The sequence below is a fragment of the Citrus clementina genome, unplaced genomic scaffold (assembly GCF_000493195.1).
Source record: "Citrus clementina cultivar Clemenules unplaced genomic scaffold, Citrus_clementina_v1.0 scaffold_7, whole genome shotgun sequence".
In the NCBI taxonomy this organism is placed as follows: Eukaryota; Viridiplantae; Streptophyta; class Magnoliopsida; order Sapindales; family Rutaceae; genus Citrus; species Citrus x clementina.
The window spans coordinates 6,610,596-6,625,911 of NW_006262075.1; the positions used below are offsets into that span (position 1 = coordinate 6,610,596).

General features: G+C 33.8%; 3 protein-coding genes across 3 annotated transcripts; 1 reads left to right on the forward strand and 2 right to left on the reverse strand.

The window, feature by feature from the left end:
* The first annotated feature begins 107 nt into the window (after positions 1-107).
* LOC112096731 (LOB domain-containing protein 22) lies at positions 108-1,216 on the forward strand. The gene has a single exon (XM_024180250.1). The coding sequence runs from the start codon at positions 261-263 to the stop codon at positions 1,083-1,085; it is 825 nt and encodes a 274-aa protein (XP_024036018.1). The 5' UTR covers positions 108-260; the 3' UTR covers positions 1,086-1,216.
* Positions 1,217-1,263: 47 nt separating this feature from the next.
* Positions 1,264-3,474, reverse strand: LOC18036682 (putative pentatricopeptide repeat-containing protein At1g17630). Its single transcript, XM_024180249.1, has one exon. It carries the CDS (start codon positions 3,436-3,438, stop codon positions 1,297-1,299), a length of 2,142 nt encoding a protein of 713 aa, XP_024036017.1. The 5' UTR covers positions 3,439-3,474; the 3' UTR covers positions 1,264-1,296.
* Positions 3,475-7,293: 3,819 nt separating this feature from the next.
* Positions 7,294-13,419, reverse strand: LOC18036503 (chaperonin CPN60-like 2, mitochondrial). Its single transcript, XM_006426499.2, has 18 exons — positions 13,235-13,419; positions 13,117-13,138; positions 12,693-12,824; positions 12,313-12,472; positions 11,760-11,935; positions 11,202-11,297; positions 11,013-11,117; positions 10,705-10,791; positions 10,507-10,596; positions 9,713-9,793; positions 9,551-9,619; positions 9,407-9,484; positions 8,722-8,817; positions 8,552-8,651; positions 8,360-8,463; positions 8,164-8,269; positions 7,860-7,938; positions 7,294-7,769 (listed from the first exon to the last, which is right to left on the reverse strand). The coding sequence occupies exons 1-18, from the start codon at positions 13,270-13,272 to the stop codon at positions 7,664-7,666; spliced, it is 1,725 nt and encodes a 574-aa protein (XP_006426562.1). The 5' UTR covers positions 13,273-13,419; the 3' UTR covers positions 7,294-7,663.
* Positions 13,420-15,316: the final 1,897 nt, after the last annotated feature.

Genomic DNA, 15,316 nt, shown 5'->3' on the forward strand with positions numbered 1-15,316 from the left:
GTAATTTAAAAATACCAAGTGAAAAAAATTTATATTTACAACTAAAATCTGTTAAAGATCCATCTCTATCAATAACAACGAACAATCAAATATACCATTCCCCTTATTTCTCTTCATCTCTCATTACTTTTCATCTCCACCAACAAACAAACAAACCAATTAATTAACCTCATCAAACAAACTCCAAGCCATTTCCCCCGGCACCGCAGCCGAAATCTCTCAATATTCTTTCAACGTACAAAACAAAGCAAAAACAAATAATGAGCAATAACGCCAAGTATAATACCAATGCTAGTATTCCGAGAATTGGTAGCAATGGCACAACCCAAGCTTGTGCTGCATGTAAATACCAACGCAGGAAGTGCGCTCCTGACTGCATTCTCGCCCCTTATTTCCCTCATGATCGCCAACGCCAATTCCTCAACGCTCATAAATTGTTTGGTGTCAGTAACATTACAAAAATTATCAAACACCTTGAGCCCCCTGAGAAGGACGAGGCCATGAGGACTATCATTTTCCAATCTGATGTCAGAGCTAATGACCCTGTTGGTGGCTGTTACCGCATCATTAAAGAGCTTCAACGACAGATTGAATACAACAAGGCCGAGCTTGAGCTTGTTCTTCATCAGCTGGCCATTTGTCGAGCGCAGGCTCAGCAACAAGCGCAGGCCCAGCTTCAGATTCCTGAAACCGACGATTCTGTGCTTACTTTTGATATTGTCAGCGCGGATCCTTTGAATACGTTTAACTCCATGCAGAATTTTCAATATATGCAAACCCAACAAGAAGATCAAGAAGAATACGTTAATGTTGACGTGAATGTTCAGAATCATAATTTGCAAGAAGCTGATGTGAATGCATGGGCACTGCAGGATCCGGCTATTGTGTCTACCTTGAACGTTAAGCAAGATTTTCTTAATAATAATGATCAAAGCAGTACTACCACTACCGTCGAAGATGTGAAGCCCTCCCAGCAGCAGCTTGTTGAGATTCCATATGAAAGACCCGATGTCAAGTTTGAGCAAGAACAAGACCTAGTTGAAAGAAGGTTTGTGCCTTCAACACAGTTGCTTATATCATCATAGATTTGCTAGTTGATAAATGACAGGAAAATGGTATGTTGGAGATCAAGAGTTGGGTTCTCTTGTCAATGTAAAGTTGTTGATCAACTTGGTGCATTCTAATTGATGATGTATGATCTCATTTTTTTTTTTTTAACTTTTTTGATATTATTGATTCTTTTTCAATGATATATTGTGGAATTTTTGGATTCTAAAAATGCTCGATCAGAAAAATTCAATTCCTACCATTCTTCTTTCCCATCATCTCCCATAGAATGATATCATTATCAGGTACACAGCCTTTGTTCTCCATTTGAAGAGCCAATTCCTCGAGAACTTCGCAAACATTTTTCAAATCCGACTGCAGACTGTTTCCTGATGAGAACATATGAATTTTCCTCTTGACCTCTATCCAACTCTGGCCAGCAACTTTCTTTAAACCCTTAGTTTTAGCTGAGATTCTCACTTTCGCTGCATCCTCCCACCTCCCACTTGCAGCATAAATATTCGACAGCAACATGTAGCTCCCTGTTGTCTCTGTGATAAGACCAAAAATTTGAGAGGCCATTGCTTCTGCAACATCTGTATTTTTGTGCATCCGGCAAGAGTTCAAAAGAGTTCCCCAAACATAAGCATTGGGTTCCATTGGCATATTTTTCACAATGTCACTTGCCTCTTGCAACAATCCAGCACGACCAAGAAGATCGACCATGCAAGCATAGTGCTCCATCTGGGGTTCTATCCTAAATTCTCTGACCATCATATCAAAAATCCTACGACCCTCATTGACAAGCCCTGCATGACTACAAGCAGAAAGAACAGCAACAAAGGCGACTCCGTCTGGCTTAAATCCAGCTTCAATCATCTCCTCAAAGGTCGCAAGAGCATTTTCACCAAGTCCATTCATCCCATACCCTGAAATCATTGAGTTCCATGTGATCAAATCCTTTTTTTCAATCTGCTCAAATACTAAATGTCCTTCCTCAAGACATCCACACTTCATGTACATGTTAAGCAAGCCATTTTGCACTAGAATGTTTTTATTCATCGAGACTCTAACTACGTGGCCATGGATTTCCCTACCAATATTCAGTGCTGCTGACTCAGCACAAACTGATAGCAAACCTGAAATTGTCACAGAATTGGCCACGACTTTGGCAAGCTGCATTTTACGAAAAAGATCCAAAGCCTCTTCCCCTCGCCCATTGGATGCAAAAGCACCAAATACAGCACTCCAGCTTATCACATTAGGTCTCTCCATTGAACCACCATCTAATTTTTCCAACTGTGAAAATACTTCAACAGCCACATCACATAAACCAGCCTCTGCATATGATGTAATCAATGCATTCCAACTAACAATATTCTTTTCTTCTATTTCAGAAAACAAATTCTGAGCCTCTTTTACATCTCCATGCTTCCCATACACACATATAAGTGCATTCTTCACAAACACGTAATCTTCAAACCCACCTTTAATAACAAACCCATGAATCACCTTACCCATATGATCAGCAGCTAAATCAGCACAAACAGATAACACCACAGCAATTGCTTCTGCGCCAACTTCAATGCCTCTCTTCCTCATCATATCAAATAAATCCATAGTTTCTTCAAGCCTCCCACATCGAGCATGGCTTGACAGTAATGAAGTCCATGTCACAAAGTTTGGCTCCAAGCCCTCAAGTTCCATTCTTTTAAACAACTCAAGAGCACCATCACAATCAAAGTTCAATGCAAAACCCGAAAACATCATATTCCATGAAATATAACTTTTCACAGGTAGTTTATCAAACAGTTTAAACGAATCACTCATTTGTCCCATCTTTGCATACATTCCAATCAATTCATTCACTATATGAACATTACCTTGAAAACCCATTTGCAAAACATGATTATGAACAATCTGGCCAAAACTAAAACGAAATCGAAAACTACCCATAAACTTACACGCCGCCCTTATAACCAAAGGGAAAGTAAACCCATCACCCAAAACTCCTAGTTTCCGCATTTTAACATACAGTTTAAGTGCATTTTCATACAATCCATTTGAAACATTAGCTCTCACGATAGAATTCCACAACAAAGAACTCGATTTACAATCAAATGGGGTCGTTTCAAAAACATTTCGGGCGTCAAAAAGACGCCCAAAGCGAGCATATATTGATAAAACTCGAGCCGCCAAGAAAGCGGAAGCATTGGCGCCAGTGACAATGAGTTGATTGTGAACTTGTTTGAGTTGGTGAATTGTTTTGCATTGTTGAAGGAGATGGTCAAAGCAATCAAGAAGGGAATTGTTGTAGGTGATAATAGAGAATGGACGGCTGGGATTTGATGGGGAGAATTGATGAGGTTGATGAAGAAGTGAATGCCGCATGGGAACGGCAAATCTAACAGAATTAACGGTTTTGGATAGTTGTGTTCTCTTTACTGTATTATTATTATTGATTTATTATATATCAAAATTGTGCTTTAATATAAAATTCAACCTTTTAACTTTTATATGGGAAATTCAAATTTTATCAAATAATTAATAAGAGAATAACACTACTCTTTCTATTAAGATTAGATAAAATATGGATGTAAGATGTCCACAATTGAGAAAATTAAAGTAATATTGAATTAGGTTTAGATCAAAAACAATTATTTGTCAAATAAGTGTATAGAAAAATCAACCGTGATCAATAAATTTAAAAATACTAAAAAATTTATATGGTAAAACAACAAGCACGTACTTGCCATATTGAATAGTGATAGAGTTACAAAGTGAAGTGGCATGATTAAATTAGTTAGATAAATACCTCCTAACTCATATGATTTATTTTTATTATTTTATATATTTCATAGAGTGTAAAATACATCACCTCAATTTGTATAAAAATTTATAATTCTATCATAGGGTGTCAAAATTCAATCCAATCCGCTCAATTCTCTAATTTATAAAAATCCGATATGTAGATTGATGGATTGAGTTGAATTAAATTGAAAATTTGAAAATTTGCAGTCAACGAATTAAAAATGAATTTATTTCTTTAAGTCTGCAAAAATCTACAAATTCTCAAAGAAAAAATATTTTTTTCAATTAAAAAAATTATAAATGTGGCATTACTACTTACTAATAAAAAAAATAAGTTAAAATGTACTTATATTAACACTATATTATATCTTTTTTGTTAATAAAGCAAAATTAAAATAATTAAACAAACAAACATAGCTTCTTAAACAATAAAACCTTGATGAAGCAATAGATGAGATCGAACATATTAAGACGGATGAATGTAACATCTTAACTTTAATTATAGTAATTGATTATTATTTGAGTTTATATTGTTATTCTATTTTTTTAAATTGACATTTTTCTTTTGTCTTAAAGAGAACGAGAATTTGGGAGCTGACAAGAGTGTATTTGACAAATCTTGATAACATTTGATGGGATAGTAAGTAAGGGTAAATATTTATTAATTATTGTTATTAAATAAAATATTTATATTTGTTTTTTTTTTCAATTATACCTATTTTGTTTAGGTTAAAATACAAAATACAAATTGGAGGTGAACATTTTGACAAATCATCCAAGCTTTTGTATAGATTTAAATTCATAATATTAGTTATTTTTCATGGATTGATATAAACAACTGAGATTTTTTTTTCTTTTCATTTGTTTGAAATTTGAATGTATTATTCTATTTTTATTTAAATTTTATTTAATTTTGAATTTGATCGATAATAAAATTATTTTCATATTTTTTTAGTTAATTTGTAGATTTGATAGAATTACAAATTTTTAATTCAATCTGTAAAATAGTAGATTAGATATAAATTGAGTCAAATCTGCATTCAATCTGCAACTATATGAATTAAATTTGAATTAAATTTTACTAATTCATGAATTGAATTAAATTAAATTAAAAATTTATAAGACATAAAATTATGAATATGATATGAATTGTTATTCAATCTATAAAATTCAATCTGTGAACAACCTACTCTATTGTCACTTACAATATTACTATAAAAAAAAAAAAAAAAAAAAAAAAAACACCTAGCAGCTCGAGCCAACTAACGAAGAGGAGAAATTGACCCAAGTTGCGGGGGAAAAGCAACAGTGGACTTGCCTCTTTAAAGTTGAAACGGAAAATAGGATAGCGTAGGTCAAAAGACCAACCACTTAAAATTCTTACTAAGAATCGGAGAGTAAATCAACTTGAGGCATTTACTAGTAACCCGCACTTGGGATAGAATTAGATTAAGTTGCACGCCAAGTGGAATGGAAAGATTGGCTTGTCTTCAAACATCAATCATCAATCAATATTCGTACTTCTTGTCTGCTCAAGCTTATCCTGTTGTCAACAAATTGATGAATTGGGGTAACATGACGTTCCAGTTTCCAGGTTCATTTTAGACATTCATAAAGGTCATGTTTCTGATATGATTTTGATATTATGCACTAGATGTGGACATAGTCTTGTTTTAATTTAAAGCATACTAATTAAACATTTCATGATACACGTACCTATGAAAAATGCTTTGAAGCTAGCAGAATAAGGATACGTTTGAAATTAAAATTGGATAGATGTAACTTAAAAGTTACAGTAATAAAATATTTGATAAACACTAATTGTTGTACCTTGAAAATTATCTTAATGTGATTTTTTATTTATTTGATGAAAATTTTACTATATTTTTAATAATTTTATCAAATTTATTATTAAAAAAATATATTTACTATATAATATTAATTTTTATTTCATAATTATATTTTTTTTATACAGCAGTTGTAGTTTAAAAGTTACAACACCTTAATTCCAAACAGACTACAAGTTAAGTAACATATTATATATATATATATAGCTTGAGAACTGTAAGGTAATCTTTGTTATTTACTTCGTCGATAAATTGGGATTTGAGTTTAGGAAGTGTTTTAAATTTTTCTTTTTTTTTTTGTAACTAATTTCATTCATCATTAGTGAAAATTTTCATTTCTACCCATTTTCAATATTGGACGTAAGTTAAAAAACCTGAATTATATAAATTTCTCTTATTCTCTCGCTCTCCATATGTGTGTGTGTGTATTTAAAATGGATATATAGGAAAAAATACTATGCATATCACAGTGCTAACCCCGCTTAATAATCGTATTTAATTATCTCATCTTATAAAAATACGATATACATTGGTCCCGTTTGGGATTGATGTTGAAACTCAATAAACTGTTTATTTTATAATTTGTAACAAAAATAGTGTTTGGTAAATTTTATTAAAATTGCTTATTTTATCATTTTCTACATTGTGATAGCAGCTTTTAAAAGTAGGTAGAGAGTTGATTTTCATAAGCAGCTTATTAAATAAGCTGTCTTACCTTTTGAAAAATCATATTATAATCTTAATATTTTAAAAAATAATTATCTTATTTTCCCATACACCATAATACCAAGCCATTAGATATTATATTACCACCACAATCAAATTATCACCACAAATACTATATATTATCTCTAGTATCAAAGTTTTGATCTAGTGAGTTTATGTATATTTTTTATTTTTATTTTATTTTCTATTATAGGATAAAAATAGGTCTGCATATAATTGTGTAAATTTTTTTGAACTTTGAACAATTTCACATGAAAATTTACCATAACTTTTGAAATTAATTTCATACCCATGATTTTTAATGTTCAATCTATTTCTAATCTTTTCTATAGTTATGGTGTTTATTGTATCAAGTTTAATATGAATGTAATGTATATTATTTTTTTATTTTATTTGAGGTATGTATTAGTATGAATTTTTATCATATTATATATATATAATTTATCGAGTTCTTTTTTCACTTTATGTAATTTTACGTTTCTTAAAAAGAAAAAAAGTATGTCTAAATATCATTAAATATACTCCAAAAAATAAAAAATAATTTAAACTTATATTTATTTTGGTCATTATATAATAGAACAATATATTTATAATAAAATTTACCAAATATATATATATTGCTTTTCAAACTCACCGCAACTGCAACAAAATAATTTATTAAATATCAAACTGCTTTTTAATCAACTACTTATTTACTTATTTCTTTTACACAACAGAAGCAGATTATTTAATTGGCAATCGCAATCTGACCCATTATTGAGTTTGACTTTTATGCCAAGAATTTGAAGCTTGGAGTCTGACAAATTAGTTACAACACAGCTATATAAGATTTATTTTCATGTTAGTGCAACTGCAACTATAAATTTCAACGGTGAGGATTTAATAAATTAAATGACATTAGTCTTTCTACTTTTTATCATTCATGCACGCTTTCTCTCTCCTCTCATCCACCTTCATCCCGAATGCATCAAGCTTCAAATATTTGCATTTCTGCAACTAAACCTCAGAGCCAATGCATCGGCATAGTTCAGACTTCCAAAATATCATTTTTCATATCGATTTGCTGGCAAAATATAAGGTTTTTGTCTGCAAAAATATAGCATATGAGAATTTCAAATTGTACATGTCATGTTTCCTAACTACACTAAATTTTTTGTACTTGGTGTATCCGAGGAAGAATGGCTCAGTAATGTTAAATCATACGATTTGGTGGCACTGGAGTCATTTGTAAGTTAATAGCCCAAGCCGTCCATGTTCGGCACACGACTTGGAGGCTTGTTTTTATCATCAGAATTCACCAGGACAGTTGCTTCAGTAGTTGTGAACAGCAATGAAACACTGCATTTCAAAATGACAGGGGTCAAGCTTAGCATGCAAAATTATGTTGTTCATATGCACGGTTATATGATACAAGGGATTGTCAATCACCTGGCCGCATCTGCTAAGGCGGTTCTGACAACTTTTAGAGGGTCGATAATTCCGGCCTTCACCATATCAACATATTCACCTATTTTGGCAAATGCAGCACACACTTCTTGAGTGACCGATAAAGCATTTAGCTATAAGCAGATGATGCACTAACATGATCATGAGGAAATCAATGAGTATCATATGAGAGAGAGAGCCAAGACTAGTTGAAGCAAATTTCATTATAAATTCATGAGGAATTTGAGAACAAACAGAACTGAAGTGATAGTGTTACTTTGTACATTGAAACATTAAAGGAACGAACCTTTAGCTGCATCGAAACCAAAATTAACATCATCTTGTTCCAATAATTTGCCGATAATTGTGGAACCATCAAAACCAGCGTTAGATGCTATTGTCAAAGTAGGTGCCTGTATTAACCAATAATACCATCAGTCAACATGGATCTGTTATTAAACCATGAAATATGTTGGCCAAAAGAAGGGAGAAAAAAAAAACACCTTAAGAGCATTCTGAATTATGTGGATGCCTCTTCTCTGGTCTTCATTCTCAGTTTTAAGGTTCTCAAGTGCCTTTGTAGCATATAAGAGTGCAACACCACCCCCTAAAAGCAACCATATTTACTTAGTACATAAAAACAGCATTTCAATGCGTAGACATATACGCATAGATGAGAAAATAATTCAACTTACCAGGTACAATACCCTCTTCAACAGCTGCTCTTGTGGCATTTAAAGCATCTGTGACCCTATCTTTTCTTTCTCCAACTTCTACCTCGCTCGCCCCTCCAACCTGCGAGAAAATAACTAGTTTGTACGTAAGATACATGGCATTGCAATATAGAAAGATAAATATGGCTTACCTTAAAAACAGCAACACCACCAGTAAGCTTTGAAAGTCTTTCCTGTGCTTTCTCCCTGTCAAAGGTGGCAGCACTCTTCCCCATTGCAGTTCTCAACTGTCAAACAATCAGAGTATCATTCATCACATGTTGCCATTTTCTTTTGGGTATATGTATATAAAACGGACTCATAAATTAAATATTTTATGGCCTCGAATTCCATTGACCGATGTTTGGATTTGGGATGTACAACAAGGGATTCCAAAACTGACATGCATAGCATAGGGAGTTTCTGAGAAACATTTATACTTGGTATTCAACATCTCAAGAGCTAACTTAAGAGACACGTAAGTTGTTACAACATAAGAACGAGTGTAACAGCTCTTGTTAGAGTTTTACAATCCTTATCTCACTGAGAATATGATTTCCATTTTTGAAATTGTAAAATCAAAGCAATTTTCACAATTTTTATCCTGTTTAAGCAAGATGCTGCAACTGGAATTCCCACAGATGACCATTCAAAACCAGCAAATTGTGATAGGCAGCCACACTTGAGTGACAGTGGGTGACCAGTCATGATTGCAGGGTTTTAGACTTTTAGGGACAATGAGAAAAAGCAAATGTGAGAAACTGACAAATGGATATTCTAATAGTTATGCTTCAAAATGAAAAATATGACAGAAAGATTAATAAACTACTGACAGACCTCCTCACATCTTTCTTCGATCAACTTCTTATCCCCACCGCCATGCAGAACAATTGTATCATCAACAGAGACAGTGACCTGTGATAAATCATGTCAGTTATGTTACGAGAAGCTTGTAAAGCTCACTGTCAGCTTATTACAAACCTTTTTTGCAGTGCCCAGCATTTCTTCTTTGACCTTATCAAGAGTTCGACCACGATCTTCAGAGATAACCTATACAATAAATAGTTAGTAATACTATTGTGAGCATCACCAGAGGCAGGGGAAGGCGAAGCTGAAAGGTAAAGATTTGGAAGATCTTATCACCTCTCCACCAGTAAGAATGGCAAGATCATCTAGATTTGCTTGTCTGTTATCCCCAAAACCAGGAGCTTTTATAGCACAAACCTAAAATCAAAAAATTTATTGGTAAAAAGGAAAAGATCCATGCCAGAATATGCATGATTTATGTCAAGATATTCTGTTACTAAAATAACTGACTATTATATAAATGATAATACAAAGGCACAATCAACTTGTTCATCCCAGTCTACATTTTAATTAATTAAATATTGATGAAAGTTGACAGTTTTTTGAAGTAAATATTAACTGCCTAGTTTATACACATCTAGGTAAGGATAGACCTGCATCAAAATAATACCATCTAAACTGCCAGATATTTTACATTGAAATTATGTGTTTGGTTCCACTAAGCTCCTATGCTTTTAGATTGTATAATTATTGCATGTTTTATGTTGTTACTAACAACCCAACTTTAAATGTGCCTATTTCACACATAAGTGACAGAGGTTAGAATTACTCAACAATCATCTCTGGACCCTGATTTGGTATATATCAAATTACCAATGCTCGCAGAGGCTTGTAACACGAGTTTGGTATTCAATACGCACTTTAACACATTGATACTAATGGCATGTGGATTGATGCATATTCTTTTGAAAATCATAATAAGGTGATGTCCTAGTACTTATGTATGAGATAGTGTAGTAGACAGTAACATCTCAACAGCATTTCAATTTCGCTCTTTTCACATTTGCAAAAAGCAATACTACGCACCATCTCATGTTGTATAAATATATAAATAAAGGCCGGACGATCACCTTAACACCAGCACGGTGCTTGTTGAGGATGAGCATAGCTAGTGCATCCCTTTCCACATCCTCGGCCACAATAAGAAGTGCTCTATTTTTCTGTTTGTAGTCAAACAGCAAGAGAAGAAAAGAATGAGAATTTCTGTGGTCCTCCATATGATTAACTTTTCATTTGCAAGAAAGAATCATAAAAGAAAAGCTAATTACCTCTACAGCTAGCTCCAGTAATCCCACAAGTGAGTTCATGTCTGAAATTTTCTTGTCATAAATGAGGATCAGAGGATTTTCAAGTTCCTGCAACATGCAAAGGACAACTTTTAATATTAAGAGATTTTTCTCTAATGCAAGGGCAGTTGTATATGAGTAGAGAAATCTTTCAAGCTTGTGAAACAGCCAAAAAAAAAAAAAGGCTAAAAGAAATTATCAGCACATATTAATAGTGGAAACACTATGTACTTTTAAACATTTATCTTTTGAAGGAAAGGTTTTCTGGAATGAAACAGATCTGAACTTACACACTTCTGTGTCTTGGGATCTGTAACAAAATAAGGAGAAATGTAACCTCTTGCTAGCTTCATTCCTCCAACAACTTCCAGCTCATTAACCATAGTATTTCCATCCTACAAAATTTTCCAATAATACATAAGCTAGAGCAAACTGTTAAACTTCAAATGTCATCATATGAAAGGGATAAATGTTCCTACAACAACAGTAATGACTCCTTCCTTTCCAACTTTCTCCATTGCTCTTGCTAGCAGTTCCCCAATCTCCCGTTCACCATTTGCAGAGATAGTCGCCACCTATTTTTTACATAATTGGTATATTTCAGTTGCAGTTGACAAACACTAAAACAAGAATAAATGATGCATACAAAGTAGAAGTGAATTTAAATCAAGCAAGTTTAATTGACAATGTTTGTGAAACTTAGAAGTAGTAATGCTGATGACTCTTGATCTAGGCTCCATTTGACACTTTATCAAGGTTGATAAAGTCTTTAGCACAGTTTCAAACTAGCTGCTCCTGCATTTGCTGCATCTTGATATTGAAATCCAAACAAAACATAGCACAAGAAAATAGGCTCACAACCAGGGTATAAACTTGAACTGAACTTATGGGAAGCAGTTTCATTCAACTTCAGTAAAATAAACAGTAGAACCGTCTCCTACTTCGGACTAGCATGAGAATTTTGAAAAATTGTATCTTAACCCTCCCTACTTCACACATCAAACAGGAAAACTAGATCCTCCAAGAAGCTTCACCACCTGTGTAATTTCTTCCGGTGTACTAATCATTTGTGCTCTGCTTTTTAAATCAGATATGACTGCATCGATCGCCATCTTAATACCACTGCGCAAATCCATCACATTTAGACCAGCAGCTACAGATTTACAGCCTTCTGTGAGAATGGCCTGAGTCAGAACAGTTGCGCAAGTTGTACCTGCAAAAGAGATTAGAAGAACATCTCCAGCAATAAGAACTCCTCACACAATGAGAAAGAAATGATATCTCAGAAACATTAAGTCTGCTTTGAAGGCTTAACAGTAGGCATTAAGGAATTGTTGGCACAAATCAGTGAAACTGGTACGCTAAGAAGCCACTGCATATTATCACATACTAGGCTTTGGGGTAATAATCAGAGTCATCTAAACACTTTTAATATTTCAAAAATAAGAATTGACATATATATTATAAACTCCTTTTCAAAACTTCTATGTCATCCAGAAAGAGTTTACCTCAACCCTAGCATGATACAAACTCAATAACCAACCACACTGTGCTTTCACATAAAGTCAAGAAACAATTAGAAGAGCTTACCATCTCCCGCAGCTTTATTAGTAGCACCGGCAACCTGCTTTACAAGGTTTGCACCAACATCTTTTGCCTTGTCCCTGAATTCTATGCTGCTGGCAACAGTAACACCATCCTTTGTGACCTTGGGATTTCCAACACTTTTCTCAATAATCACATTGCGACCCTGAATGAGAAACCAAAACAATGACTGAGAAGATATTCTGGCAATGTCTTGTTTCTAACTAGAAGGAAAAAAAAAAAAGAGACTCGAAAAGAGAGCAACAAGAAAATCTAACAACTCTCAATCCGTTAATATTAAGTTTCATCATTCTCGTGCAAGTACATTCATCAGAAAAATTCAAGCTGAAAACAAAAATGTAAAGTCAAGGACATCAATCGAGCACCTTTGGTCCCATGGTAACTTTTACAGCTTCTGCCACCTCGGATACACCTTGTAACATGGCAGCTCGTGCACCAACTCCAAAATTGATATCCTTCGCCACATAGTTCCTATTGCATAAAACCCTACCATACACCTGTCCCATTCAAATCATCAACCAAGAAAACTAAAATGTCAAACAAAAGTTAGAAGAAAAAGGTTCTATCTGGATTCACCCCACAAAACTAAATAAATCCAACCCACATAACTCATTGTTTGACACAAAGTCCCTGCCTTTTCACATCGTACAAAAAGAACCCAGATCATTTAGTTATGAGGACTCAAATCCATCCCATTTTACTTGTTTTTCCTCTCTTATCCTATATTTTTTCAACAACCGAGCAAAGAAGCCAACAAAGTCCAAAATTTTGACAAAAATAAGTTCTTACCCCTTTCTTTGCAGCAGGGGAACTGTAAAATATTCAACCAAAAAAAAAAAAGAACCATTAGCGAGTAACACAAAAGAGTTTAACGTAACATTTAAAAAAAAAAGGCACAATTAAGTACCTGATTGAAGAGGCTAGTTTTGAAGCTATTCGATACATGAATTTGTATGCTGTGCACTCAAAACAGCAGGGGATGGCTTCGAAAATTACTTAGAAGAGTAAAGAGGGGAAGGGCTTTGATGGGGTTTTAGCTCTCATGAAAGTAGGGTTTTAGCACGGAGGTTTCAACTGAAGAAGATCAAAAAAGTGTTGGGTCATTTTGGCCCTTTTCGATCAATGAGCCTATCTTTATTGTCCAATACTTTGGGCCTGTTCTATTCGAATGCCACAAGTTTTTTATTGGCACCCCTGTCGCCTCATAAAATTTCTTTTTTAGCTATATTCATTTTATTTCTAAAAATACTCTTTTTTTTAGATACACTTTTCTATTATTGTGTTTTTTTTAATTATTTTCAATTTTAGTATTACCCTACACACAAAATAAAAAATTATATGGGTGATAAGTTTTTTAGTATTAATTATTGGCTGAAATAACACATATTTTAAATTATAATTTCAAAGTAATTTTAAAGTATAAAAATATTTAATCAATCAAAAATCAAAAGAGAACAATAGATTATTCAACAAGATTTCTGGAACTCTAGCCCTTTTTCTTGATGATTTCGTGAGAACTGAAAATATCTACGGTTCCAATGAATCGTGGCAAATTAGTAGGCAATTCGGAGGACTCGATTTAGAAGATGGTGAAGATCTTTACTTTTTCACTCGCTTGAAGAAGAAGGGTGTTAACGGTTCCAGGATTGATCGCAGAGTCAGTACTAGTACGTGGCAAGGAGAAGATGCGGGCAAGGCGGTTGTGTCCCACAACTCTAGTAAGAAAATTGGTTCCAAGAAGAGGTTTCAATATGAGAAGGACAAGTCTCCACATAATGGTTGCTGGATTATGCATGAATACTCTCTAAATCCTTCACTATTGCCACAAAACCTTCGATCCAATGACCTTGTTCTTTATCGAATTAGAAAGAATGGTGAGCCAGCGGTAGCCAGGTAGAAAAATTCAAGGAAAAAGAGAAAGCCAACCATAAATTTCTACAACTTATTTTACTTAGATAGGAAGTAACATATAGAGTTTAACGTAACATTTCAAAAAAAAAAAGGCACAATTAAGTACCTGATTGAAGAGGCTAGTTTTGAAGCTATTCGATACATGAATTTGTATGCTGTGCACTCAAACAGCAGGGGATGGCTTCGACAATAACTTAGAAGAGTAAAAAGGCGAAGGGCTTTGATGGGGTTTTAGCTCTCACGAAAGTAGGGTTTTAGCACGGAGGCTTAAACTGAAGAAGATCAAACAAGTATTGGGTCATTTTGGCCCTTTTCGATCAATGAGCCTATCTTTATTGTCCAATACTTTGGGCCTGTTCTATTCGAATGGCACACGTGTTTTTTTTGGCACCCCTCTGATCTCCTTATAAAACCCCTTTTTTTAGCTATATTCATTTTATTTTTAAAAATAGCCATTTTTTTAGATACACTTTTCTATTATTGTGTTTTTTTTAATTATTTCCAATTTTAGTATTACCATACACACACAAAAAAAAAAAAGTTATAGGGGTGATAAGTTTTTTAGTATTAATTATTGTCTGGAATAACACATATTTCAAATAATAATTTCAAAGTAATTTTAAGTTTTAAAATTTTGAGAACTGAAAATCTCTACGGTTCCAAGGAACCGTGGCAGATTTGGAAGCAATTCGGAGGACTCGATTTAGAAGATGGTGAAGATCTTTACTTTTTCACTCGCTTGAAGAAGAAGAGTGTTAACGGTTCCATGATTGATAGCAGAGTCGGTACTAGAACATGGCAAGGAGAAGATGCCGGCAAGGCGGTTGTGTCCCGCAACTCTAGAAAGAAAATTGATTCCAAGAAGAGGTTTCAATATGAGAAGGACAAGTCTCCACATAATGGTTGCTGGATTATGCATGAATACTCTCTAAATCCTTCACTATTGCCACAAAACCTTCGATCCAATGACCTTGTTCTTTATCGAATTAGAAAGAATGGTGAGCCAGTGGTAGCCAGGTAGAAAAATTCAAGGAAAAAGAGAAAGCCAAGCATAAATTTCTACAACTTATTTTACTTA

Bases quoted from the DNA above. Each gene is read 5' to 3' on its own strand.
- LOC112096731 (XM_024180250.1), top strand. From the start codon at position 261: ATGAGCAATAACGCCAAGTATAATACCAATGCTAGTATTCCGAGAATT.
- LOC18036682 (XM_024180249.1), bottom strand. From the start codon at position 3,438: ATGCGGCATTCACTTCTTCATCAACCTCATCAATTCTCCCCATCAAAT.
- LOC18036503 (XM_006426499.2), bottom strand. From the start codon at position 13,272: ATGTATCGAATAGCTTCAAAACTAGCCTCTTCAATCAG. The intron at 9,794-10,506 runs GTGATCGTCCGG...TTTTGATTTTAG, and splicing joins AGCACCGTGCTGGTGTTAAG to GTTTGTGCTATAAAAGCTCC. The intron at 7,770-7,859 runs GTGATTGACAAT...TTTGAAATGCAG, and splicing joins GCCTTAGCAGATGCGGCCAG to TGTTTCATTGCTGTTCACAA.